General features: G+C 58.8%; 1 protein-coding gene across 8 annotated transcripts in view; it reads left to right on the top strand.

Moving 5' to 3' along the window:
- The first annotated feature begins 1710 nt into the window (after window positions 1–1710).
- Window positions 1711–26592, top strand: part of PHRF1 (PHD and ring finger domains 1) — a 30350-nt gene continuing 5468 nt past the window's right edge. Inside the window, exons 1-14 of one of the 8 annotated variants that reach the window (XM_042957801.1) lie at window positions 1711–1804; window positions 2165–2280; window positions 6474–6589; window positions 7003–7119; window positions 11056–11279; window positions 14089–14172; window positions 15655–15773; window positions 19120–19217; window positions 19408–19583; window positions 20431–20560; window positions 24093–24220; window positions 25236–25417; window positions 25777–25893; window positions 26372–26526. In XM_042957801.1, coding sequence (XP_042813735.1) covers window positions 6496–6589; window positions 7003–7119; window positions 11056–11279; window positions 14089–14172; window positions 15655–15773; window positions 19120–19217; window positions 19408–19583; window positions 20431–20560; window positions 24093–24220; window positions 25236–25417; window positions 25777–25893; window positions 26372–26526 — 1624 coding nt within the window. In that variant the 5' untranslated portion in view covers window positions 1711–1804; window positions 2165–2280; window positions 6474–6495. The other 7 variants (XM_042957800.1, XM_042957799.1, XM_042957794.1 and 4 more) reach the window with 7 other exon arrangements.

Raw genomic sequence — 26592 nt, 5'->3', positions numbered from 1 at the left:
AATGGTTTTTAGCAGGCAGGCATGTGTATGTAGAAGGGCCAGCACATGCCAAGCTCCAAGCTGAGAAGGAGGGGGCGGGGAAGGTGCCTGATGCAGGGTAGTTGCGATGCTGGACCCCGCCTGAAGTGCTATCCCAATACTCATCCATCCAGCTCTCAACCTCCCTGTTTTACAGCCAAGGACACTGAGGCACAGAGAGGTTGAGAAGCTCTCCGAAGGTTACATGACTGATACACTGGGAGCCCAAGTGCCCAGGTTCAGGCACCTGGCCTGGGGGACACCCCAGAGGCACTATGCTGTAGCAGCCACCCCTCCAGACCCCGACCCGATGGCCAACAGAGAGGAATCACTCCAGAGTCCCCCACCATCCATTCTTCCTTTCTGCAAAGTCATTTACAGGGTTTGTAAACTAGCCCTTGCTTCTCCAGTTGTAAACATAAAAACAACCCTCCCTTGACTGGCTCCCTCTTGGCCACCCCTGCTCTTCCTTCCTTTTGCAGTGGAACCACTTGCAAGAGTTGCCGCTGCTGCCCTGGTGACGGGTCCCATTCTCTTTAGACTCCCTGCGGCCCTCTCCCCCTCCAACGCTGCTGTCCTCAGGGTCACAGGGCCCCCACCTCACTCACCCAGGCCCCTGCTTGATGGGCCTTCCTTTTCCTTCCCTGGCTTCCAGAAGCTCCCTGCTCCTGGGTTTACTTCGCACATCCCCCAACACACCGCCTTTCTTCAGAACCTACCAGGAACTTCTTGCTTCCCGCACCTGCGCTGCCCCCACACGAGCCCAAGCCATGGTGGTCCCCGAACTGCGGTCACCGAAGTGGCCTCCTGACCGGTTCCCTTGGGTCTGGCGTCGCCGCCCCGCGGAGCCCGTAAGCCAGCACACGTCATCCTGCCCTAAATGCTCCCCCTGGGCCCCTAGCGCCTCTGGCCACTCCCCGCACTGGGCCCAGCCATCCCAGCCTCCTTCCCGAGGTCCGGCGGCTTCTCGGTGCTCTCCCCACAGCGGCCCAGCTCGGCCCCTTTGAGGTCCGACCTCACCACTTAACACTGGCTAGTCCTCCCAGGCTCCTGAGCCCCGGATCCTACCCTGCTTTATCTTTCCTCCTAGCACGAGTCAGCTTCTCCCACACCACACGGTGTAGTGATTTACAGTGCTCGTGGTTTCCTGTGTCCGGGCCGGACGCGACGCGGGGCTGCGGTCTCCCCCGGCTGTGGCCAGCACCCGGAGGAGCCCGCGCACGTAGGACTCCGTCAGGGTTCGGTCGGGACAGCAGGCGCCCGGGGCTGGGGGCGTGGCCAGCAGCGGGGAGGGCCGGGCCGCCGCGTGGGGGCGTGGCCACAGGCGTGGGGGCGTGGCTAGATCTCAGGGGCGGGGTCTCAGGTGTGCCGGACCGCCGCTTCCATTCGCCCTGGGCCGCGGGCGGGGGCTTGGGCCGTACCAGCTCCCGGCGGGGGAGGGCGGCCAGGAACAGCCTACCGTCGGAGGCCCAGACACCACAAGTTCCTCCAGACACTGGTCTTCCTTGGCGGCGGTCCAGCATTGAACAGTGTTTCCAAAGTCTCGGGGCCCTCGGCTGCGGCGAGCGGCGCCATCCGCCACCTCAGGCTCTTCTTCCCCTCCCTTGTCCCAGTGGTTCCCGCCAACGGGCGGGGCGGGGCGGGAGAGCCCCGGAAGCCGGCTCCGTGCACTTCCGGGTCGGGGAGCGCGCGGCGGCGGTGGCGGCGGCGGCGGCCTAGTCGAGGGTGTCGCTCGGGCGGCGGCGGTGAGCGCCCGGGCGCAGCCGGAGGGGCACGAGGTTCTCGGGTACGTGCGGGGCCCGCGGCGGTCCCGGGGTCCCTGCCGCGACCCGGCCGCGTGGGCCGTCCTCGAACGCCGCGCGCTTTGTCTGAGGCCTGCCCCGCGGTGCGAGGCCTGCGCCGCGCTGGCCCCGGGCGGGCGGCGGGGAGCTCGGCGCGGGCGGGCGGGCGCGGGGCAGGGAGGCCTCGCGCCGAGCCTGGGCGGCTCCTCGGCGTGCGGGCGGGTTTCCGGGTGGCCCGCCTCAGGTCTCCAGTCGCGGGGAGCGCACCCCGCCCCGTCCGGCGCACCCCCCCCTCCCCCCCGCCAACTCCGCGTTATCGCTCTCCCCTCTGAGCGAGGTGTGACCCTTTGCCAACTCGTTTCCAGCTCCCGGTCGTCACTGCTTTCGTCGGCAGCCCGAGTGGTTCGCGGGATGATTTCCTGTTAACTCGTAGTCTTCACAACAAACCCCGGGAGTAGGGGTCGTCCTTTCTCTTCTACAAGTGAGCCGAGCTGAGCCCCGGAGAGGTTAAGTAACTTGCCAACGGGGCGCACAGCTGCTGAGCGCGCAGCCAGAGCGCCGAGTTAACGCAGCCCGGGACTCTGGGGCGGTGCTCTCTTTAGTGGCGCTCATGTTACCCCGTTGTCAGTTCAGGAGACTGCATACCGTTCTGGCGTCTGCCTGGCGCGCCGCCTTCTAGCCAGTGGTCATACGGGTAGAACGTGAGGCTGAGGTGAGGTTTGACTTGGCACTTAGCACACCCTCCTTGTCCCAGGACCACCGGCAGGCTTCGTGTTTATGGGAGAACGTGGAGTCCGAATAACAGTAGCTGCCGTCTTCCAGTGCATTCTCTGCACCCGGCCAAGTGGCAAGGCTCTGACGGGGCAAGCTTGGCTTTAGTCCTCTCTGCAGCCCCCCAGCACGGATCCTCCGTGGCCATCTCAGCCCTGCAAAGACCTCAGGGGGCTCTAGCTTTTTCACTTCCGTTGCAGTCTGCAGTTCCAAGGTCTCCTGTCCTCTGTGGCAGACGGCGAATGGAGAATGACAGCCCTGGCCCCGTGTGCACTGTTGGACCTGGCAGCCTTGCCCAGGGCCTGGCGACGGGCACTCTTGCTTCCGGTCTTGGCATAGGTGCCAGTTACCACCGAAGCTCTTGCTGCCTTAGTGACGGTTGGAATTGTAGGTGCTTTGGGTTCCTGCATTTGAAAAGAGAGAGAGATATTTTTTCTGGCTCACTTATTCCCCCTGGATGCCCTGAGTCTAGAGTTTGAGCAGGGGAACCCCAGAGCACCACCAGCACTGCCGAGGGCGGCCAGCAGCCGGGAGGGGGCCGTGGGCCTTCCTGCCAGACAGCCTCCCAGCCTGTTATCTGGAACACAGGGGCAGAGGTAGGGACGGTGCATCTGGGCAGGTATGTCTGGGCTGGGGCTGCTGGTGGGCCATTAGGTCCTAAGCTGGGGTCCCCATTAACGAAGAGTTCTGATTGCAGTTCTGACAGGGAAAGGGCTGTAGGGATCTCTAGTTGTGGTCTCTGCCTTGGTATTTGCACAGGTGTTTGCTCTGGAACGTAATTTCAGAGGCCACCTGGGTTTTTTTTCCCCCAGTGTCCTAACTGTCGCGTGACGGAACAGGAAGGGACGATGTTCAGCCTCCTAATCGACCCTTTCCCTGCCCAGCAGTGGTGGAGGAGTACAAGGCCATGGGACTGAACCCCACAGGGGCAGGGACTCAGGGATTCGACCCCATTCCTGGGCTGGCATTTCCGGCAAGTCCCCGGGTACCAAACCCCATTATGGCCTTGTTGACCTCTTCAGGCAGCCCTCGGAGGCAGGCCTCGCCACTGCCCGTTCTAGGTGGACCTGGGTCGCAGTGCACCAGAGAAGCTAGGGGTTGTTTTTCCTTTTGAGCTGGTGCTTGTGTGACACGTCATCAGGGTAAGGATTTGCACCCGGAAAACTGCCCTCAGGTGTGCTGTGTTGTGTCTTCGGTGGCCTCAGGGGTTACATTTTCTGGTGTCTAAGGGTTCACTGGAAGGTCTATGTGCGATGGTACAGGCGACCCATGAACAACACAGGGATTGGGGTACCCATCCCCATGCAGTCCAACTGCCACATACAACTTTTGACTCTGAAAACTTTATTGTCAATAGTCTGCTGTTGACTGGAAGCGTTACCAATGACAGAAACCACTGGGTGACACGTGTTTTGTGTACGTCACAGGTCATGTTCTTATAAAGTAAGTTAGAGAAAAAAATGCTGCCAAGGAAATCCTGAGGAAGGAGAGCACATTTGTAGTATGGTACTTATCCAAAACAGTGTCACGTGTAAATGGCCCGGTGTACTTCAAACCCGTGTGGTTTGAGGGTGAGCTGTATTTACCCCTCTTGTGGGGCAAGAAAGTGTGCTGCACACAGCAGGGGCGGGGTAGGTACTGGAGCAGCTGTCCCAGGATGACTCTGTGGAATCCACGTGTGGGAACGCTCACGACAGTGGCCAGAGCGTTCTAGGCCCTCTTCCCTGAGCCCTGAAGCCATTGTGCCCACAGAAGTGTCATTCTCCTGGAAGGTCTGTGGCATGTCGTGCCCCATAGTCTGTGTGCCTCTAGCAGGAGTCACGGCCGGGACTTGTAGGACAGGCTGGGTCCCTGCTGTGTTGCTGAGTCACCAAGCACCGAGGGTGCAGACCAGACCCTTTGTTGAGTGGGACTGTGGCCATTTTCTTTCCGTTTTTTTTTTCTTTTAATTTTTTTCTTGACGTTTATTTGTTTTTGAGAGACCGAGACAGCAACAGAGCACAAGCAGAGGAGGGGCAGAGAGAGAGGGAGACACGGAATCCGAAGCAGGCTCCAGGCTTCGAGCTGTCAGCACACAGCCGGACGCGGGGTTCGAACTCACAAACCCTGAGATCATGACCTGAGCCGAAGTCGGACACTCAACCGACTGAGTATGGCTCATTTTCTTAACCTTAGAGCACTAAGTACGAGAAAGGTGGTAGCTTTAGGGGGTTAATAACTCCACAAAACCATCTCTTAGTGCATTATTTTCAGGTGGAAGCAATATAAGGCAGTTGACAGTTTCATCACGTCAACATGCCCTCACTGTTTTGGGAAATGTCATCCTAGAATCTGGGGCTTTGTTTGAAAAAAATTTTTTTGAGTTTATTTATTTTTGAGAGAGAGAGAGCATGAACAGAGGAGGAGCAGAGGGAGAGGGAGACACAGAATCCTAAGCAGGCTGCAGGCTGTCAGCACAGAGCCCGACACAGGTCTTGAACTCACAAACCACGAGATCACGACCTGAGCCAAAGTCGAATGCTTAACCGATTGAGCCACCCAGGCGCCCCTAGGATCTGGGGCTTTGTTAGGGAAGCTAGGTAGGCACTCTGGAATCTGAACCTGACCTTAGCCCCACCAGGAGATTGTTCTCTGGGAGCACCTGTACAAAGGTGGTGGTGAGCGCCCCTCTCCTGGGTGCGATGGTGCGTGTGAAGCTCTTGGCGGGTGGCCCATGGCCCGTGGGAGAGAAGCCTGCACGTGGGATCCGCAAACGAGAACCTTGCCTGGCGCTCGGGCATGCTGGCCTAACCCAGCTTCCTGCTTTGCCCCTCTCCCTTCTGGTCTTTTGTGCGACCCCTTTCCTCTGACCATGGAGAGTGGACTTGGCCCAAAGCACACTGTGCACGGAGAGGGTTTTCTTCATTACGTCTTAGTTAAGTGTGTCCTCCAAGAGTCATCTGGGAAACGAGGTGAGCGTGTTGTTGAGAAAGGAGCCCTTATTTGGGCTCCAAAGTTGGAGGCCTGGTGAAGGAGGCGGATTGTGTCTTCTGCGTTTGCAAGGTCGTTTGTCTACGTCTTCTGTGTCATCTTTGCAGCGGTCTTGCAGAGTAGGCAGGGCAGGTGTCTCCACTTGGAGATCAAGAGCCCAAGAGCAAGTGGCCATGGTGGCTGAGTGGTGGAGCCCGACCTCCGCACTCCGTGCTGCTCTTGGGCGGTTGCGTCTCGCCAGTGCCCTGTGGATGCTCTCGGGGTGAGGTCAGAGCAGCCCCGGCTGACCCGCAGCCTCCCAGCGGTGGTCTGGTGAGCCGAGGTTGGGCTGGCCAGCTGTGGCTGAGAGTGACATGGCAGGGGATGCAGGGAGGGGGTTTTGTTAGTCACCTAGGCCCTTCTGGCACCTCCCACCCCCCTGCATCAAAAACCCCGCTTTGCCTCAGCTTGTGATAAGCCATTTCATTCGTGCCCGGTGTCGGGATTCTTCAGGAGTGTTAAGGTGTCGTGGGTGCCTGACTGAAGCAAAATGTTGCCAGACTGAGCTAAATTAGGTCCGTTATAAATTGAGGTTTGACTTTGAACATCACTCTGTAGATGGGAATCGTTACCTTTTTTTATACGTATGCACAGCTTTGTGGTTAGAATTGCTTTGTTTTTTGGTTTGAGAGAACCTTAAGCAGAACCTTCATGCCGGTCGTCCCACCACCCTGGGATCATGACCCGAGCAGAAATTGAAATCAAGGGTGGGACGCCCAGCCCACTGAGCCCCACCACGCGCCCCTAGAGTTGTTGTGTTTGTTCTATATCTCACGGCTTGGCCTCGTGTCTTACAGATGAACACGTGTCACTGGAGTGACTGTTGGGCTTGCAGATGGGGGGAGTGTGGCATCCTGGGACAGTTAGGAATTACCTGACTCTGGTTAATTTCAGAGCCAAACGCCAATGTCTAGCGATGGATGACGACAGCCTGGACGAGCTTGTGGACCGAAGCCCAGGGCCAGATGGACGCTCGCGACTCAACCCTGCTGTCCTGGCCAGCAGCGCTGGTGAGCAGGTCCCCCGCTTCTCCCACGGAGGTGGGCCAGCGGGTGTTGGAGCTGGCCTTGGTGGCTTGCACGTCTCCAGGTTGTTGGCTCTGGGAAAAGCTGGAGTTCCCTTTGGAGGGTTGTTTACTCGTGTTAATTTCAACTCTCAGTCTTTGTTAAAAAGTTACTCTGTGCTTTTAAGTTGGTTAGTGATACATTTTATTTGTGTCGGGGACAGATGCTAGTGGGGAAGAATGTGCTTTCCCTGCATCTGTCCCCTTCCAGCCCACCTTCCCCAGCCTCACCTGGGCAGCTACGCTTTGGTTGGTGCCTGGAGCGCCTCTGTGCAGCTCTGAGCCAGCCCTGGCCTTTTGCTGCCTTGATTGTGTGACACTTCCCCTGGGCTTGTGTCTTCATCTCTTTCGCCTTAGAAGACAGCGGTGACGGCAGCAGTGGCAGCTCTGAGGAGGACACGGGCAGTGAGCGCAGCTACAGCACCGATGGAGAGGACGATGGAGAGGACGAGGAGGGCGGTCTGGAGGACCAATCCGGTGAGAGCGCTGGCGTCCGAATGGCTTCCTGGTATTTCCTCTTGCGGGGGCAGGGACAGCAGTTCACCCAGCGTTGTTACTGGAGCCCGCTGAGGGCCGTAGAAATTACGAAGAGGCTCCTCGGCCGCTCGTCGGGCCTGGCAGTCCCCTAAGGCGAGCCCTCGCTTTGGTTGTCATCCTCTGTGTCAAGAGTTCAGTTTGACGACACAGCCTCACAGGCCTCTTCCCCGGTGACGGCAGGAGACTCAAATGTCTAAGAGGGCGGAGCATCACGAAGTGGGGTCTTTCCAGGACGAGCACACGGGGTGCACTTGGTGGCCCCAGCTCCCACACCCGCAGGTACAGGGCAGGGTTAGCTTAGCTGAGGTTCGCTGTGGCCCGGGGCCACCTGGCCAGGACTCTCAACAGGTCAGTGGCATCGTCTGTGGTTCGTTCTCGTTCTGACCAGAGCCCGAGAGAGCTGGCAAACGCAGGAGATGACTTCATTGAGGAATTCACGGCGCGGGTTTCCTGGTTGGCATTTGTGCCCTTCAGCTGCTGCGCAGGGAACGTTGCTTCAGGCGACTCTGGTTAGGCTGACAGCGCCTCCTTCACTGTCCCTTCTAGCTGCCCTGGCTGTGCATGGCCTGCAAGGGCCCCAGGCCGGACTACCCTGTCCAAGACCAGCTGTGATCACCTTCCTCTGAGGGAGGGCACGTGTGGCCCTCTGCTGACAGGGTGCTGGACTTTGGAAGTTTGGCTCATGGCTGCTTTCCTTCTGGCATAGTCATTAAGTCAGGAGAGGCATGGTCTTAAAGCAAATACCATGATCTGTGTATTTGACTCTGGCTCCCGTGGTTATCAGTGTTAGAATGTTCCAGAAAGGGAACCTTTCATGTTTGCGACAGTGCTCATGAGGGACCAGGACTGAAGTGGCATGAGCCAGGGTGAGTTTGCAACTTTGTGTGTGTTGGTGACCTATTCTTCCAGAGTTAGGTTTTTTTTTTTTAAATGTTTGTTTATTTTTGAGACAGAGAGAGACAGAGCATGAACGGGGAGGGTCAGAGAGACAGGGAGACACAGAATCTGAAGCAGGCTCCAGGCTCTGAGCTGTCAGCCCAGAGCCTGACGCGGGGCTCGAACTCACAAACCATGAGATCATGACCTGAGCTGAAGTCGGATGCTTAACCGACTGAGCCACCCAGGCGCCCCCCAGAGTTAGATTTTTTAATAAGTTTTATTTATTTCCGAAGAGAGCAGAGCGCTAGTGGGGGAGGGGCAGAGAGAGGGCAGAGCCCAGACGCAGGACTCAAACACACAAACTGGGAGAGAGATCATGACCTGAGCTGAAATCAAGAGTGATACACTCAATCGACTGGGCCACCCAGGCGCCCCCAGAGTTAGGTGTTGAATCCTGGACACAGGGATGTGAGATCCTGCCCGAGTTTGCAGGTCACGACTACTGCTCTTCTGCATATCCCCCAAGATTGAGTTGGGGCGTCGGTCTCAGGCACAGACAGTCGGCGCTGGCAGGGCTGAAGCCAGAAGACATCCTCCCTCGAGCAAAGGTCTGAGGGCCTGTTGGATGCCAGAGAATCTGGGCAGGGCCCGAGGGAACGCAGGAGCCAGCTCGGCTGGGGTCCCTGCTGCTCCTGAGCTCACCACTTAGCAGCGGACACAGTGGCACAAAGCAGCAGTTCTAATAAGGGTAATACGTGTCAAGAGTGGGTGTGCAGGGGTGTCGTGGGAAGGGCGCTCTACGGCCCTGAAGAAGCAAGAGACTTCCAGAGAGACCCCGTCTAAGCTGTGATCTGAAGGACCGGAGAGAAGGAGATGCGGGACCAGAGCCTGCAGGTGGCGAGGAGCCCCAGGAAGGGAGGCCGCGGGGCCCTGGGCGTGGCTGGCGGGCCTGGAAGCGTAATCGTGTGCCCTTCGGTCTTTGAAGCAAAAGAGGTGCCGTGTGGGAAGTGTGGTCAGACCTTGAGAAGGGAGTTTCCTACAAGGGCACTTCCTGCACCCCTTTAGGCCCGGCCCTTCCCAGGGGTGCTTTTTTACTTGTTGCTTTTCTTGCTCTCGTGTTTGTTCCTGAAAACCGCTTGACTGCTGTCTGCTGAGTTTCCAATTTAAGTATTATCTGCTTAAGTCTTACCATAAAACCTGAGGACTTAGGGCTCTGATCTATCTGCGTGTGGCCTCGCCCCCGCTCCGCAGGCTGCGCGCTCACGAGCGCCGCAGGGAGCTGTCGTGGACGAGGGAGTGTGAGTCGCGGTGGCCGGCTCCGGGCACGGCCCCGGGCCACTCCAGTCTCCTCCAGCGGGGACCGTGCCCTTCTCCGGGACCCTGTGTTCCTCAGCACTCGGGTTTTCAGGCCCACTGCCCACTGCCAAGCCAGGCTGGCACCCTCATCTGCACTGTCCTCGGTTTGCCCCCCCCCACCCCCCGCCTGGTGGGGAGCACCTCCAGCAGCCCCTTAGAAAGGGTGGGCAGAGGTAGATGAGTCGGGGCCTCGCGCATCTGCACGAGTGTCCACCCTCATCAGTGCTGGTCAGTGTCCCTCAGAGACTTCGGAGGCATTGCTCTGTGAGCCGAGGTGCTGCACAAGGCCCAGGTGGCCCTCAGATGGACAGTTCTTTGCCTTTCGGAATTCAGTAGGAAGAGCCTGGTCACCTGGCTTCGACCTGCTTCTGCTTCCTTGGCCCTTTCCAGCAAAGCAGGAAAGCGGAGCAAAGTCCCATGTTCACTCAGCTTTCTGCCTGGCCTTTTCCAAAATTTTGTACATGCCAATTTCATTAGTTTCTTTTCTTTTTTTTCCTTGACGTGTAACGAATCGTCACCAACCTGGCAGCTCAGGACAGGGCGCTCACTGTGTCCGTGTTTGCGGGGCCAGCTGTCCAGGTGTGGGTTGCTGGTCCTTCGCGCAGGTCTCACCAGCTGACATCAAGGGGTCACAGGGCCACGATTCCCATCTGAGGCTCAGGGTCCTCCGCCAGGGTCACTGCTTGTTGGCAGGATCCGGATCCTTGCGGGGGTAGGGCTGAGGTCCTGACTGCTGACCGGCTGCCGGCCGGAGACTGTCCTCACCGCCTAGAGGCCTCCCTTCGTCCGCATGGCACGTCATGTCAGCCGTGGGAGCACATCCCCCGACTTCTTTCTCTGCAACCATCTGGGGAGCACGGCTGTTAGAGGAGTCACCTGATTAGTTTGAGCCCCCAGGGATTGTTCCCTCTGCCATGCAGAGGGAATTGAGTCACTTGCTGTGTCCACACTTCAGTGGATTGGATGGGGAGGAGTGCTGGGGCTCGTGAGGACCCTGCCTGCCACACCTCTGGTGCAAGGGAATTCGGGTCTCATTTTAGTGGAATTTGGGAGGGAGAGAAAACTAAATGCACGTGTCAACTGCTGTGCTGAACTCAAAGTGTCTCCTTTTCTCCTGGTCAAGTCCCAGCCTTAGAACTTCTCAGAAACTGATCAGAACTGTTGCGGCCAAATTGCCTAGTTAGGAATCTATGTTCCCTACATCCCCAAAGAAAGAAAAACGAGAGACCTATAAGGGAGGTGTCACTCGGAGACAGATGGCTTGTTAACATCATGTTTTGAGAAGGGTTTTGGGGTCACGTGGCGCCGTCTGGAGGCTGCTGTGCCGAGCAGGGCCACCGCAGGGAACCCAGTTGTCAGATGGGGGTGGCCCCTGGGACCTGCCCTGATCGTGAGGGTTCTGATTCTGCCTCCAGGTGGGGGCTAGAGGAGCTGGTATGGCCACTCAGCCAGTGTCACATCCCCTTAGCTTGGACACAGCTTCAGGGTGAGGTGCTCAGGGATGGTTACACTGGGCAGGGCTGCAGGAAAGGGATCTGTCCCTTGAGTGTGGGGTTTGGAAACACACTTTCCTGAGTGCAGTTGTGGGCTGCTTGCTTCCAGTGTCCCAGCTCACAAAGTTGTGCTCCCTTCTTTCTCAAGGTTCTGAAGATTCTGAAGAAGAAGGAAGAGAAGAAGGAGGCTTGGAAACGTTAGTGGCAGTGGCAGATACTCAGGGGACGTTGGAAGCCAATGGCGCATTTAATTCTGATGACGATTCCGAGAGCTGCCCGATTTGTCTCAACGCTTTCCGGGACCAGGCCCTGGGGACACCGGAGAACTGTGCCCATTATTTCTGCCTGGACTGTATTGTGGAATGGTCCAAGGTGAGCGAGGCTCTGAGGTTCTTCCTTCAGGATGGCCTCTCTCCGTTGACTTTTTGTTTTTATTAAGTTTATTTATGGGAGAGGAGCAGAGAGGGGGGGAGAGAGAGAGCCCCAGGCAGGCTCTGTGCTGTTCGCACAGCCCACGAGCTATGAGATCGTGATCTGAGCCAACATCGAGAGTCAGGCTCAACCGACCGAGCCACCCGGGCACCCCCCTCTCTCCACTTGCAAGTGACCCTGTCAGTTGCTAGCCTTTTGCTGGCGCTTCTCTCTCCTCTCCAGTAGAAATTGGGGCCACAGGGTTGGGTCCTAGACCGGTCTTTGCTTTGTTGGTGTGCTTTTGGGGTTGCTGATAAAGCTCACTGTGGGGCATCGGATGAGGAGGATTATTTATGGGTTGGTATCCCTGGGGGACCTGTCCGCAGAAATCCTGAATGACCTGGGCGCAGTGTGTGGCCAGCAGAGTCAGCCTAGTATGCTGTAGTCTCACGAGGTGGGGTCATCTCAAAGAGGCAGAGAAAGCAAGCGATTCAGTTTGGCAGTGAGTCATAACCGGCAGTGAAGGGAGCCATCCTTGAAACAGTTGAAGGGAATTTACCAGAAAGACACGGTGTATTTCATGATGAGTTTTAGAAGCGGGAGCCCCCTTGTATTAAACTTCCTATCGTGAGACATTTCAGAGAAGTAGCACGGTACAGGAGGAGCGGTGTGTGCCCCCCACCCCCATCTTCAAGAACTGTTAAGTCTGCTTGCCATGTTTTGTCTCACCCTCTCCCCCCTCCCCTGTAAGTTCACCAACGTGGACGCAGCGTGAGCGTGGCAGATCTCCATGCCACCACCTCACTCAGCGAGATTAACAGAAGCACCATAGCCTCTAACCCCAGCCCTGCTCCCCGTTTTCCCAGAGAGCTCAGAGCATCTCCAGTGGGAGTTTGTGTGACCCGTCCGCATGGCCACGCGGCTGCTGGCTCCCTGTGACGTCTGTCGATTGAGGGCTTCCCTGTCCTGATGCCACTGGTTCCTGCTCTGTGGTGCTGGATCCATAGCACACGTCAGATCAAGGTTTAGGTTTTTGTGGCAGGCAGAGCCTTGGAAATGGAGGAACACCACCAGGTGGTGGTTACCGCCTAGTCGACGTTGTACTGGAATAGTGCGAGGAGAAAACAAAGGTGTAGGTATCACGTAGGAGAAATTATTATTTTCAAATAGTGAGTTATCGATACAGATATCTTACCAAGGAGCTGCTGTAATGTGGAGTTCAGCAAGATTGCCAGACACAAGATTGATACAGATTAAAAGTTACAGTATACATAGAAATAAGTCCTGAAAAGACACGTGAGACCTTTAGAGAGGTTTTCTAAAGCCTTTGAGACTGACTGAAGAAAGCACTTTCTGGAAGGGAAATCCCACCTCAGAGAGATGGCAGTCATGTACAAGTTCATTGCCACCCTAACCAGAGCATCAGGGCCTAGCAGGGCCGTGAGATTCGTAGAGGAGAGAAAGCAAATGCCAAGAATTGGCAGTCCTTTTGAAAAAGGCAGTCGCGTGCCGGCTCTTAGGATCTGTACAACTCCGGTGAGTATACCGGGTTGGTCCGGGAATGGAGACCAGGCCCCGGGAGCGTGGCGGGGACTCGTAGGGACAACCACACACGGCAGACAGCAGGTAGCGTCTCACACTGCGGGGAGCGGGGCTCTCCAGGCATGTGGGAGAGATGGAGAGGAAGGGCGCCCGCTCACACCCCACACACAGCCCCCCCCCCCCCCCCCCCCAGGATTGAAAGTTAGCAAGTGGTGCTCTGAAGCCTTCGTGGGAAAATGCGGGAACTGTCGGGACAGGGAAGGAGGCTTAGCGCAGTGTAGATCAGAGACCCGGGAGGATGGGAGCCCCTGGACCTCCCAGAGTGGAGGTGGTGTAACGTGTCCAGCCATGTGGCTCGTGCACCGTTGCCCTGTGAGCTGGCGAGAGGATGGGAGTCCGTCTGCGCAGACCCTGCTCGGGTGGGTGGGCGGCTTGTCTTTACCCACCGCGTGGGACACGGCACGGGAACCGGCGACCACCGGCAACCGTTCGGACGCACCTGCTGGTGAAGAGTGGGCGTGTGCAGCTGGAGTCCCGGTCCTGAGGGCAGGCATCTGGAGCCCCGGGGGACGGAGCAGGGGTGGGTGGGAGGGGCTGGAGGGCTTGGGTGCTGACCACACAGATGTCAATTTGTCCGGTTTCGAGTGCATGTTGTTGGGTATGCTCTGTACGATAGAGGTATTTTAAAACAAACTTCTACATGTCCAAACCGTATTAGTAAAGAAGAAACATTTGTCACCTTTGATGGGCAGCCGGCCACACTTTGTGAAGAAATACCAGCATTTACTAAGAAACAGATGTTGAGCAACCTCGTGCACGCGGAGAACCGCGGCCCAGGGGGTAGGGGACGCAGAAATGGCCAGTATCCTGGCTGGCCTGGCTGGAGGCCAGCCCAGGAAGGCCCCCATCCCGCTTTGTGCCTAGCATTTAGCACGTGCGTGCCATGCGTGCGCCTGTGTGCGCGTACGTGCGTGCATGTTATGTGTGCGCTCATGGCTAGCCTGCCTTCCCTCCTCCCCAGCAGGAGAGCAGCCCTGCACGGTGGGGGTTTGTCTTTTGGCTTCGCTGCTGTGCTCCCAGCCACTCGGCACGGGGCACGTGGACCGTAGAAAGTAGATTTTCAGTGTAAGGTGAAGTTCTTACTTCTAAGGGAATGTTTTATTTCGAATGTGGTATTAGTCGTGAAAACGATCCTATAGGATCCCGATGCAATTTTTATTTCTTACAGAATGCCAATTCCTGTCCAGTTGATCGAACCATATTTAAATGTATCTGTATTCGAGCTCGGTTTGGCGGTAAAATCTTGAAGAAGGTAAGTGCAGATGCTGTGCTAGAGGGCCCCTCCCCACACCTTATCATCATGTTGGTCCCTGTCTAATGGGAGAATGTGCGCTCACAAGCTGATTTGCTTTCCTGAAGTGAGTAAATACTGGTTAAGTGCTTTTGAGAAACCCGCGGAAGCGTCTGGAGCGTGAGCAGCGGCCAGAGGGGTGTGCTGTCTGGTCGACGGGCCCGCGTGGTGTGGGCGGTGCAGCTGGCGTGTCCCTCGCACTTCCTCTCCCCCACTCCCACAAGCCTTCTCTACAGCTCACAGCTTCTCTTCGGCCACGACAGCCACGGGGGAGGCCAGGCCTGGGCGAGGACGCCTGCCGTCTCGGGACCACGCATCTGCTGGTGCTGGGCCGGGGCGGGGCCGTGTGCCAGGGGGGCTGGGACAGGAAGTGGTTCTCCTTTGTTCTTTTGCTCGTCTGCTCGTGAGAGGCTTGAAGGGCCTGTCAGTGTCTTCTGTTGCTGAGGAGAAACGTTACAGACACTCGAGGACACGCCTTCGACGTGTGTCGTGCAGCTAGCCGTAGACCTGCCGTTTTATTTACACGGCGCACAAAGCCGTAGATGCGCGGGGACTTGGCTCTTTGTGTGCAGATTTCTCGTGGGCACAGTGCTGGGCTGGAGGCGGCGGCTCTGCTTCTGTTCGTTCGGGTCCCCGTCACCTGTCCCAGACGCTGCCCTCCTTCCCTGGAACCGGGGCCTCCGTTTCCGTGTAGCCGGTCCTCACCTACCTGGAGCATCTGCCACCCAAGCGCATGTCCCCGAGCCCTTCCTGTGTGTGCAGGGAGCTGGGGGGTGGGGAGTCCAGGGGGCACACCGGCTAGTGCGGTTGGGGAAGATGGGAGAGTGACTCCACGTCCAGTGCAGACGGTGCCGGAGGCTGGGGAGGCCCCCGAGTCCCATCCTGGCCCCGGAGTAAAGGGCGGGCGAGCGAGCGGTGGGGTGTGTGACCTGGGGGGCTGACGCGGACGGACGGAGAGAAGCACGGAGGCCGGGTCGTTCTGGGGCGCGGGGAGACGGGCAGGGGAAGGAAGCGTCTGAGCACCTGGTGCGTCTCAGGCCCTGGATCACGGAGTCTTGGTGGTCGCGCCTCCTCGCCTGCCCGTAGAGGGCTGTTCTCCGTGCGCAGCTGTGACCGCCGCTGCCACGGTTCTCGAGAGAATGCGGGCCTCCGGCTCTTATTCTCTTCCCTCTTCACGGCTCCAGCGCCGCTGCCCTGGGGGTCCCCACCTGCTTGGTCTGGGGACCTTTCCATGGGTCGTCCTCTGTTTTCCGTTGGGTTCGCTGTTTCTCTCGGCTAACTGCCTGCGCGTGGTTGCCGTGCGCACTTTGCCCCAGAGCCTCCGGGCCCGCGGAGCCTGCGTGTGTGTCGAGAGGCGGCTCAGTGTGCTCTGCACCGGCCCAGCAGCCGCGCCTCGGATTTGGGCTCCGCTTGTCGCTGACCGGCGGGGCTTCTCTGTTTCAGGTTCCGGTGGAAAACGCCAGAGCCGGCCGGGATGAGGAGGAAGACCCCACCTTTTGTGAAGTGTGTGGCAGGAGCGACCGGGAGGACCGGCTGCTTCTCTGCGACGGCTGCGACGCGGGGTGAGCACGGCGGCTTCCGAGGCAGACGAGGCCTTCGTGCCCCGGTCCCTGCCGAGCCCAGCCTCTGAGACTGGAGTGTTAAGTTAACGTGTTAGAGGGAAGTCCTATAGGGCTGCTTCTGTGCTTCGTACCCACAGATCATCTCTGTGATGCTTAGGGGGGCCACGCCCCCCGGTATTCAGAACGCTGAACCCCAGGCCGCTGGTGGGTTACCAGCAGGTCTCCCAGGCTCTTTTGTTCCCACCATTTATATCCTCTACCCGTTCCCCCAAGATATTCTGAGGGGACTCACAAGATATTCTGAGGGGACTCGTGACGCACCGAGACTGCAAAAAGGTGAGGGGCACGTGAGAGATTGGGGCTGGGGGCCCAGAGAAGGGCTTGTGCAGGACCCCTGCTTTCTGTGAGGGCAGGTGACCCTGTGTCCAGCAGGCCCTGGCTCCTGGGAGCCTTTCTTGGGCCTCCTTCCAGCACAGGAGGCATTGCTGGGTGTCTAAGGAGTTTTTCTGCCACCAGGCTGTGGTGAGAGGGCTACAGAAACTTCTCCTTTGGGGCACGAGTGGCAGAGAATCCCGTGAGGCTGGCAGGTTTGGAGCTTTCTCTTGGGTAACAGGTAGCCCCTCTGAGGCCTGGACTGAGAAGCAGCAGGAGGTAGGAAGTGTCACGCCCTGGTGGCCCAGAGCTGGCTCTGGAGGCTCAGAGTTTATTCCCTTTGACTGCTGACCGGAGCCCACCTTCCGGGTGCCTTCCTCCCCAGACAGATGCCATGTGCTGTGCGTTTTGTCTTCCTGAGGCACCTCCCAGGGGCCTCCCTCTCCAGTCCCACCTCCTAGGCTCAGATACGCGCTGTCTGGTCTCCCTTCTTGCAAGGCTCTGCCCGTGCGCGTGCTGGATCGGTGCTCCAGTGTGGGGTCTCCGGGAGTCGCCTTGTCTGACAGCCCCCGCTCACTGGTGGCTGTGAGTCTGGCGGACAGGAGGGTGCTGCCTTGGGTGACAGAGCCAGCGCCCTGCTCTTGCTGTCCCTGTGCTAATTTACTGATGGGACCGAGTGCAAGCAGGAAGCTGAAGAAATGTGGTTTCGTAGGGACCTGGGGCCAAGAGGGTAGCTTAGCCCTCAGAACTCTGCTCACGCCTAAAACAGATCCTTTCCCGGTGTGTTCGTGGCCATTCTGGGCATGTGAAGGAAGGGCCTGGGACAGCTGGATGCCACAGGAGAGGCCATTCGAGGTGGGAAGAAGGCCTGCCTGTGGCCCTTGTCACTGGCCCTGCCTCTGCAGCCCACGGCCCCCCAGCCGAGTGCTAAACTTGGGTGTCTTCTGCTGGCCTTGCGGACAGCACTCAGTACAAAAGGTGCTGGTAGAGCTAAACGTTACAGCTGTTTGAGTGCAGGTCTTACGTGTCCAAACGTCCTCAGACCGTTAATATTTGCAGTCTGCTCAATTTGTTTTTTTAATGTTTTTTTATTTTTGAGAGAGAGAGAGAGAGCGCGCGCGCGGTAGGGGGACAGAGAGGGAGAGACAGAATCCGAAGCAGGCTCCAGGCTCTGAGCTGTCAGCACAGAGCCCGACGTGGAGCTCGAACCCATGAGCCGAGAGATCTTGACCTGAGCCCAAGTCAGACGCTTCGGTGACTGAGCCCCACAGGCACCCCTGCAGTCTGCTCAGTTTTTGTTAACGGTTGTTTTTTTAACTTAAAAATCAAGTCTGAAATTACTATTCTTCTGAAAATAGAGTCATAAGGTTTTCTGTAGATAACAGGAATACGCCACATCCTTTCATTGTTACAGGAAGTAAGATAAAGAGCATCTCTGATTTTTTAAACTTCTTTGTTTAACATAGAGGGGCAGTCACTAGGGAGACAGTTGACATCACCGCATCAGGTAGCCACAGCTGTCCTTGCTGGGTAGGCGGTCCATTCTCGGTGGCTGTGACTGCTGGGCAGAGCAGCATGCCTGGCACGGGAGCTATGCCCCCATCCTCATGGGCATCTTGTGGCCCTCACTGGGTGTGAGTCTACCCCGTGGGGTGACTGTGCTGGACGTAGGCTGGCCGGGTTGGGCACCCGTCACACGCACCAGTGGCCTCTGCTTGAGGTCCTGGAGCTTGTGTGAGGAGAACGTAGGGTGGCCCACGTTGGATCCTTGGAATGCTTTGTGAGATTTTGTTCCCGAGACCACGTAGGAGAAGATCTTCTGAGGCTGGAATCTACTTGGGGTTTTGGGGTGCTCCCTAGGACTTGACGCTGGGCTGAGTTACACTCCAGGAGGAGCCCCCTCACCCCCATCCCTGCGGTCCTCATGTGAGGTCCTGGCGAGGGGTTCATGGAGTGAGGGCTTCCACCTGGAATTCTGTGTCCCTGGCTGCTCGTGTGCCAGCACCGTGGGCAGTACGTGGTCTGTGAGCAGAGTTGAGTCTGCCCTCGTGTCTTCAGGGCAGGGTGTCTGCATGGGGTTTTGCCTGGCTCAGGGCTGTGTGGGGTCTTGGGATGAAGTTTGGAGCAGGCTGGCGCAGGTGGCCCATGCCAGCGGTGACTCTTCCCAAACTGCTTTCCATGGAGACTGGATTGAAGCACCTGGAAAACCACGGTTAGGCTACATTTCCGTTTGCTTTCAGCAGACAGAACCTTTCTTTTTCCCTGAGCTTCTCAGACTGGAGTATGAAGTGTAAGGTGTCAACATTTGAAACTCTCGGGGCTGCTGAGTGACAGCCGGGTTGGGGGAGGGCAAGCTGACGTCTGCCAACCAGAGATGAGCCTCCAGCCACAGTCAGGCGCCAGATCCCTGCCATGGTCAGCAGCAGAGCCCCCACAGGATGCAGTGGCCCGGGTCAGGTGGCCACTTTCTTAGCTCGGTCCGTCCACGTAGTGTGCCTCCCCTGCAGGGTTCAGGGGCTGTCAGGGCCCCTTTTGGTGAGCAGAGATCCCCAGCATGCCCCCGGGAAGGACTGCGGGAGTATCACCAGCCTGCTGTCTCCCGTCTGAGCGCACCTCTGGGTGGGCTCCAGGTGCCTCAGGGTCAGGCTCTGGGGAGATGACCCAGGCTGCCGGCAGCACCTTCTTGCTGTGTGCTTGTGGTGTCCCCTCTGCTGGGGAGAGGGAGCTCTGGGTCGCTCCCTTTCCTAAGGACCTGGGTCCACGGTGACCACCCTCATGACCTCATTTAATTCCCCCCTTCCCCAGAGGCCCCATCTCCAAATACGGTCACACTCAGTGTTTGCTTTCAGGGGACGCAGTCCAGTCTATCGCAGGGTGCACAGCGGCCTTGGGGCACATTTGGATGACCGTTGGGTGGCTCACTCGGTTATGGCAGGGAGACTGACACTTGTCTGCCACCCTCGTGTTCCGGTAGGTACCACATGGAATGTTTGGAGCCTCCTCTCCAGGAGGTACCAGTGGACGAGTGGTTCTGTCCCGAATGTGCTGCCCCTGGAGCTGCTCCCACCGCTGGTAAGGTTTCCTTCTCAGGCAGGGCGTGCTGAGGGGGGCGGGGGGCTTCTCGTCTTGTGGGAGAACTTGCGGGGCTCTCCAGCAGGGCGGCCCAGGCTCCAGGGGGATGCCCCCTGCCTCCCACTCAGTCCCCCTGCCAGGATGGGGGCGTGGCAGCCCCACATCAGTCCAGGGTTTTCTTTCTTCCCAGATGCAGGTCCCGTGAGTGAGGAGGAGGTCTCCCTGATCTTGGCTGACGTGGTGCCCACCACCAGCCGGCTTCGGCCTCACGTGGGGAGGACCCGTGCCATTGCCAGGACACGACAGAGCGAGAGGGTCCGAGCGACCGTGAACCGGAATCGGATCTCCACCGCCAGGAGAATCCAGGTGGGTGCGCACGACGCTGTGGCTGCGAGGCTGCTCCTGGTTCAGCCCCTCTGGGGGCCGCGCGCCCCGTCTTGGTGCACCTTGGCTGCCCAAATGCTCTGGGTGGTGGGCACAGCGGAGGGGTGCGGACGGCAGGCAGGGTGGGGCCTGCGAGGGCAGCGGCGTGCACCTGCGGGCGGGGAACCGAGCCCGGCAGGCCCGAGGGAGCCTTGGCCCGAGGGAGCAGAGAGCTGGTCTCTTCCAGTCCACAGTCCTGCAGGGAGGGCCCCACGCCGACCCTTCCAGCCTCCCTCCGGGTGTGCGCCCCTTCCTGTAGCAACACCAGCCGGGGGCGGCGGTGCCCATCACAGGTGGGCGTGCTCACCCAAGGGGGCGTCAGCCGATGGGGAGGGGCGGAGGACTTTGTGGGGGCTGGTGCCCCACGCCATCACCCGCTCCTGTGTCCACCCGGTGCCCTGCTCTGGCTGCTCTTTCCTCTCTGTCCCTCGATCTCCTCTCTCTGGTCCCCAGACTGTGCCGGCTGGCTCTGCACCGGCACGGCGTGCTGACTCGTTGGCACTGGCTGTGCCGTTGGCTCCTTGCGGCCTTCCTGGCCCTCATTCTTTATTCTCACCCTGAACTTGCTTCTCAGGAGCACCCCCCCACCCCTCCACCCCCGGCCCCGTAGTGCCCACAGGAAGCTCTTGGTGGCCGTCTGGCTTTTGCGGTTAGCCTGGCGGGGGTGTGTGCAGGGTTGACCCTCGGGGGCTCCCCGGCAGGAATGCCCAGAGTCCTCACGGGGCACAGCGGGTGGTATGAACAGCCTGAGGGCGGTCGCCTTGCTGACGGCACCCTCCTTCCCGTGTAGCATGTCCCACGGTACCTCATGTCTTCTCTGCTGGATGAGACCATTGAGGCTGTCGCTGCCGGTCTGAGCACTGCCGTGTACCAGCGCCCCGTGGCGCCCCGAGCCCCCGCAAAACGCAGGAGGAGAGCAGGTAAGCCCGGGTGTGCTGGCTCGGTGAGGGCCGCACGCTCGCCCCGCAGGGCCTTCCCCCGGAGTCCCTCCTGCCGCCGTCACCTGGGTTTTCAGGTAGCAGAAGTGGCACACGGACGTCTTGTGGGCCAGCTGGGTCTGGTCCGCGTCATCCTTGCGAACACCCACTGTGGGCGGTGAGGTCCCTGCGGCCATGCTCTCTGCGTGCGTGTCGGGGCCACTTGGCCTTCGTGTCGTTGGTCAGGAAGCTTCTGGAGAATTTGGCAGAATTGCCTTTTCTTTTCCCTAAATGCCACAGTAGATCAGGAAGACCCCGGTTCTGGACTTTGCTGTGTGGGAGCAATTAACAATGATTAATTCATTGCTTTCTTGCCACGTGTCTCCAAGCTGTGCGTTCTTCAGCTAGCACTGTGCTCCCAGGGGCCCTTTTCCTTCTCCATCACATGTGACCAGTGCGGCCTCATGGACACCTGTCTTATTCACGTCTTATGATCCGAGGTCTTTAAAGTCCGCTTCATCGAGATAAGAGTGTGGTGTGTCCGCTCCGTGTGGTTCCAGGTTTGACAGACGTAACGTCCAGCTGGCTTGGCCCTGCCCGTCCCAGCCCCGCCAGCCAGGTCCCAGCCCCGCCAGCCGGGTCCCGTCCCGGGCGGGTTCCGTCCCAGCCGGTTCCCAAGTCCCAGGTGGGTCCCGTCCCAGGCGGGTCCCGTCCCAGCCCCGCCAGGCAGCCCTGCTGTCCTCCTCAGCGCTGGGTGTCAGTTTGGTGTGTTTTCAGACTTCACGTAATGAGACCTTTGTGAGGTGCTGAGTGTGCTCCAGCTTAGCATGTGTGGTTGTGGGTGCCAGTGGCTGGCAGTGGCTGGCTGGCTGGCTTCTGCTTGTTGTTGAGGGAGCGCCCCCCCGCCCCACAGTCTGCCCCCCCACACACGGAAAGGCCGCACTTTGTCCCCTTTGCTGTCGAGGGTTGACTTTGTGTTGTGATCACGGCCGTGGAGGACAAAGGCGCGAAGTCCTGCCCGTTCTCGTACCCGTCTTCCTGTGGGCAGGGTTTCATTTCGGGTCAGCACAGGACCCGGCTGCTGGCTCATCGGGTAGATGTGCGTCCCAGGTCGCGTAGCACTTCGTACCCCTGTCGGCAGTCTGTGAACCAGAGTGCTGCGCGTCCTCGCCCACGCAGGGACCGGGCGGCGTGTGTCCTCACCGTGCCAGTGAGCTTTCCTGTGACTCGGTATGTGTTGGACGTGCCCTGTGTCCCCCGCCGTCAGGGCGGAGACCCGGTGCTGTCCCAGCTTCCTGCTTGGGGCTGTGCTGGAGTGGCCGCCTGTGTCCGCGTGCCTCGTGTGGCCTCTCCCCTTTTTCGGGGATGCTCTCTCCTGTCCGCCGGAGCAGGACTCACAATAGCAAACTGAGCTCCGTGCGAGTTCTCTGCCAGGGGTCGGTCATCGCTCCCGGCTGTTGGAGCTGGGCAATCCACACCACGGTCATACCGTTCCTGAGGTTTTCCTCGTGTCTCCCGTCTGTGTCTCCTTGTGTTAGAAACTCGACCCCTCGGGGCCAGCACCGTGCCTGCTCGCTGATTCTCCATTAGACAGTGGCCTCAGGGTCACGGCTGGGTCGTGCCGGCGCTGAGCAGGCAGGACTGACTGCAGGGGTTTTCCTCTGTCCCTCACGTGCACACCACCAAGCCCCTGGTGTGCGCTCTACCTGTGTGCGGGCAGCTGCATAGATCTGTGCTTGGTTGTGCCTTTTTGCTGGTTTGGTTTTCTTTTGTTGGCTTTGCTAGTGAGTTTTTTAATGCTTTTTATAGACTTTTGCCAAAGTGGTGGAAACATTGGGACAAACGAGTGGAGTCCCCACGGAGCCAGCCTGGCCTGGCCTCCCTCTCCCTCACTCACCTGCTCCCTCCCAGGAGCCCTGGAAGCACGGCCTTTGTGTCTTTTCTTTTCCTTCCTTCCTTCCTTCCTTCCTTCCTTCCTTCCTTCCTTCCTTCCTTCCTTCTTCCTTCTTTCTTTTCTTTTCTTTTCTTTTCTTTTCTTTTCTTTTCTTTTCTTTCTCTTTTGGTTTTTTAAAAAAAAATTTTTTTTAATGTTTATTTGCTCTTGAGACAGCGCGAGCAGGGTAGGGACAGAGAGGAGGTCACAAAATCCGAAGCAGGTTCCAGTCTCTGAGTTGTCAGCCCAGAGCCTGATGCGGGGCTCGAACTCACGGACCGCGAGATCGTGACCTGGCTGAAGTCGGACGCTTAACCGACTGCGCCACCCAGGCGCCCCATCCGTCTTTTTTTTAAGTTAAGCACAGTATCACTGTTGCACCTGCGAAGGGGAACAGTAATTCCTTAACCCCATGAGTCTGTTAGTATTGAAGGTTCTAATTGTATCGTAAGTGAGGTAGAATTTTTAAAAATAGTATATTTGAATCCAGAGCCAAACAAGATCCACGTTGCACCAGCGGCTGTGCCTGGTAAGCGTCCCTGTGTCGTCTTGACAGTGGGGGCACCGGGTTGCCCGTACGCGCTGCTCCCCGGCGGGCAGAGACCGCAGGCCGCTGGTGGAGCCGTGCGTCCTTAGCTCTTTGCTTTTGTGTTTGCCAGCTGCCCGGGGCGGGGGCGGGGTGGTGGGCAGCAGTGACTGCTGGGCTCCCTGGCTGCGGTCTCTGCGCTCCGCGCTCAGCTCAGACCCGCGCTCGCACCGAGGAAGGTGCAGAGAGCCTTTGCTCCTGGCACTGGCTGCTTCCCACTTCTGCGGTTTTTGTGGGCAAAGCACTTAAGGCGTTGGCTTGTTTCCTTTCTTGACCGGTTCTCAGAACCACCGCGTGGCTAGTAGCCGCCTCAGCAGCGATCACGATCGCTTAGGATTTTTAGCCCCATCGTGAACTTAGGGAGCTAGATACATTTGATGTGTTTCAATAGCATACGTCATGAGGGCCGATCCCTCTGTCTCCTTAGAATCCCCTCCTTCCAGGCTGAGGTCCCTGCGGTTTTCCAGGGGGTGTTGGAGTGTCCTAGAATTAGGGTCCCCCAAGCCCGTGGTGGCACCCGTGAGGAGACGGACTCACCTGAAGCCTGGGTGTTCGTGCACTTTAATCTCTGGGATGTGTTACTGGAAATACGTGGCGGTTTTTAAGTCTGTTGGGAGGAGTCCTCTGGTCAGATCAAGCAGACACAGATCTTTTGTTTCATTTCACTAACTTGGTCATCAGGGGGTTTTTTGTTTGTTGTTTTCCCCCCATTTAATTTTGTTTCATAACGATGTAAAATATTTACTGGTGACAAAAGTCAGATTTACGGATCAGAGCGAACTCCAGAGTCACACTCTGTCCTTGCTGTGCGCTGCCTTCCCTCTCTTGCTCCTTTGTGAGGAAGCACTGTTTTTTCGTGATTTCTCCATTTAAAAACCTGAAGCCACTACGTATAGTTGTCTGTGCCGGGTCCTGGCAGTGCACGGCACGTCCGTGGAGGGGGACACGTGGGGTGGGGTGGGGTGGGGGCCTGAGGGCGCACAGTAAAGCACAGACTCTCAATGTCCTCTTTGTAGGGAGACGGAAGAAGGCGTCAGGAAGAAGGAAGACCCAGTCCAGGTCGTCTGTGAAGAGCAGGGGCTCCGGGACGAGGTCTAAGAAACGCCAGGGTCGTGCCAAGAAGAGAAAAGGGAAGAGGTCAAAGGTAGCCCCTCGGATAGCGGGGTGGGACTCAGACGAAGCCTCCTTTCTTGTTTACTTAGAGAGTCGCTGATAAACATGAGCCTTTTCTGCAGCAGAGAGTAAAGGTGGGGCTGGGACAGGAGTTTTGCCAGGACCCTTTGGAGCTGGGCATCCGGAGGGAGGGGTCGTGTGCAACTCCGGGCACCCCAGAGGTGGGCCCTGTGGGGTGCGAAGGGGCAGACAGGCCAGAGGGTGGGAGTGGACGCCGTCCCAGGCTGTTCCTTACCCTCGTTCGCGTGTCTGCCACGGGCCTTCTGAGTGTGCGCGCGCCTCCCCTCAGAGCGGGTGAGCGCCCGCCTGTGCTGTGCGTCCTGCTCCGTGGTGTCTGTCCTCGCCCCAGCTCCCGGGCTGGACGGTTAAAGCACACCAGTACATAAAACATAAAAAGCTCAGTTGCAGCCAAGCGTTTGCCGCGTCCGTGTGTGAACTCCTGCTCAGGGTCGTCGCCTTTGCCTGGTTAACACACACGCACGTGGTATACGCTCACATAGACGCTTCTGTTAGTTTTCGGCGGGGCATTCGAGCACCTGCTGTGGTGGTTCGTCCAGACGGAACTCCTGGAGGGACGGGAAGCCGAAGCTGCGGCCGCACGTGGGTGTTGGCACGCCCGCTTCCCGCCGTGCAGACGTCAGCCCTCTGGCTCACTGCCCTTCACGCCCCGAACAGAGCCCGACCGCGAGTGTCAGCGTCTCCCTGCCAGGGTGCCCCAGGGGCTGCTGCCCGCACGTGCTTGGGGTGGGAGCGCCCGCCCCCCCAGCCCTCGTCCTCGGGTGGATGGACATCACCGGACGGTGGTTTTGCGTTGCGGGGGTCGGGGCTGTCGGGATGTAGTCCTCAACTCTGGGGCAAAACCTCTGAAACGCTATTGTTCCCCCACTGGAAGCCGTCAGCTGTGGTGTGTTGTGCAGACTAGTCCTTGCGCTGGTGTTTCTAGAGCCTCACTCACCCTTCCTGGTTTTTTTGTGACTTCGGTTCAGAATGAAGCCACAGCTCGGTCCCGCATTGCACGGACGCTTGGCCTCCGGGGTCCCGTCCGCGGGGCCTGCACCCCGTCAGTGCACAAGCCTGCGGACCCCTCTCTGGGGCTGATGCGTGCAGACATCGGGGTGGCCACTCTGTCGCTCTTCGGAGACCCCTATGAGCTGGACCCCTTTGACAGGTAACCGCAGGGAGGGGCTTCCCCCTCTTTTCGTGGACAGTGGGCCCCAGATCCCACGTTTGTCAAGAGAGGGTGACGGTTCCTGAGTCTCCCACCCTCGTCGGACCCCCCCCCCAGGTGGTGCCCAGAAGGGACACCGTAGGTCCTCAGCCACTAACAGGGAGAAAGGTGTTCTGCATGTCGGTCCCTGCTGCCCTGGGCCCGCCCAGAGGTGCATGCAGCTGCTGACCCGAAGCTGCTACGTGGGTCCCGTGTTCGGGTTTGGGGCACAGGTGCCGCCATGTGTGCGGTTGAGAAGGGGTCTCCTGGGCCTTCCGTGGGGGTCACCGCTCCTGTGGCCCGTGTGCTCTCTCCAGCAGCGAGGAGCAGTCTGCGGACCCTGCTTCCCCTTTGAGCGCCAAGAGGAGGGTTCTGTCCCAGTCGGCACTGCGCTCTCACCGGCCGGTGGCCAGGCCCGTGTCCGTGGGGCTCTCCAGGTGTGTGCCACCAGGGACGGTGGTCGGGGGAAGGGGGGGGCTGGCGCACCTCCTCTCCCGGGGCCCCTCCCTTGACCGTTTGTCGAGGACATGCCACCGTAAAGGGCACGAGGAGCAGGAGGAAGGCTGCAGGTGCTTGCGACTGCTTCTGCCCGCCCACCTCTGTCACAGGGCTGCTGTCCAGGGCGGCCACCCCTGGCTGGGTGCTTTCCTTCTATTTCACTCCTGATTAAAAAAAAAAAAAACAAAAAACGAAACGAAAAAACCAACAAAACTAGTAAATAGCCTGCCTGTTGGTAGCAGCTGGGGCCACAAGCACCAGAGGATTTCACCTCCAGGCAGCCTGCTTGCTTGGCTTTTGTCAGAGCTACTGGGGGCAGGGGTGTCTCATGCCCTCCCCACACCGAGGTCTGGCAGGGCTGGGACCTGGGGGGCGGCAGGGGGGCACGGGGAGGCAGCAACGGGTCTGTACCTGCAGGAGGAGCGTTCCCACTGCGGCGCCTGAGCCAGAGGTGGACGAGGCCCCCGTCCCAGACCTAGTGGGGAGCATCCTGTCGGGCCAGAGCCTCCTGATGATGAACGGTGCAGACATCACCATCCACCGGGACGGCTCCCTCAGTGCCAAGAAGGCAGGTGAGGAGGCCTCTGCGTGACACCCAGCGGAGCCTGCGGGGGCGCCCTCTCTGCCTCGATGCTCGG

The sequence above is a fragment of the Panthera tigris genome, chromosome D1 (assembly GCF_018350195.1).
Source record: "Panthera tigris isolate Pti1 chromosome D1, P.tigris_Pti1_mat1.1, whole genome shotgun sequence".
Lineage (NCBI taxonomy): Eukaryota > Metazoa > Chordata > Mammalia > Carnivora > Felidae > Panthera > Panthera tigris.
This window is presented reverse-complemented; position numbering and strand designations above follow the sequence as displayed.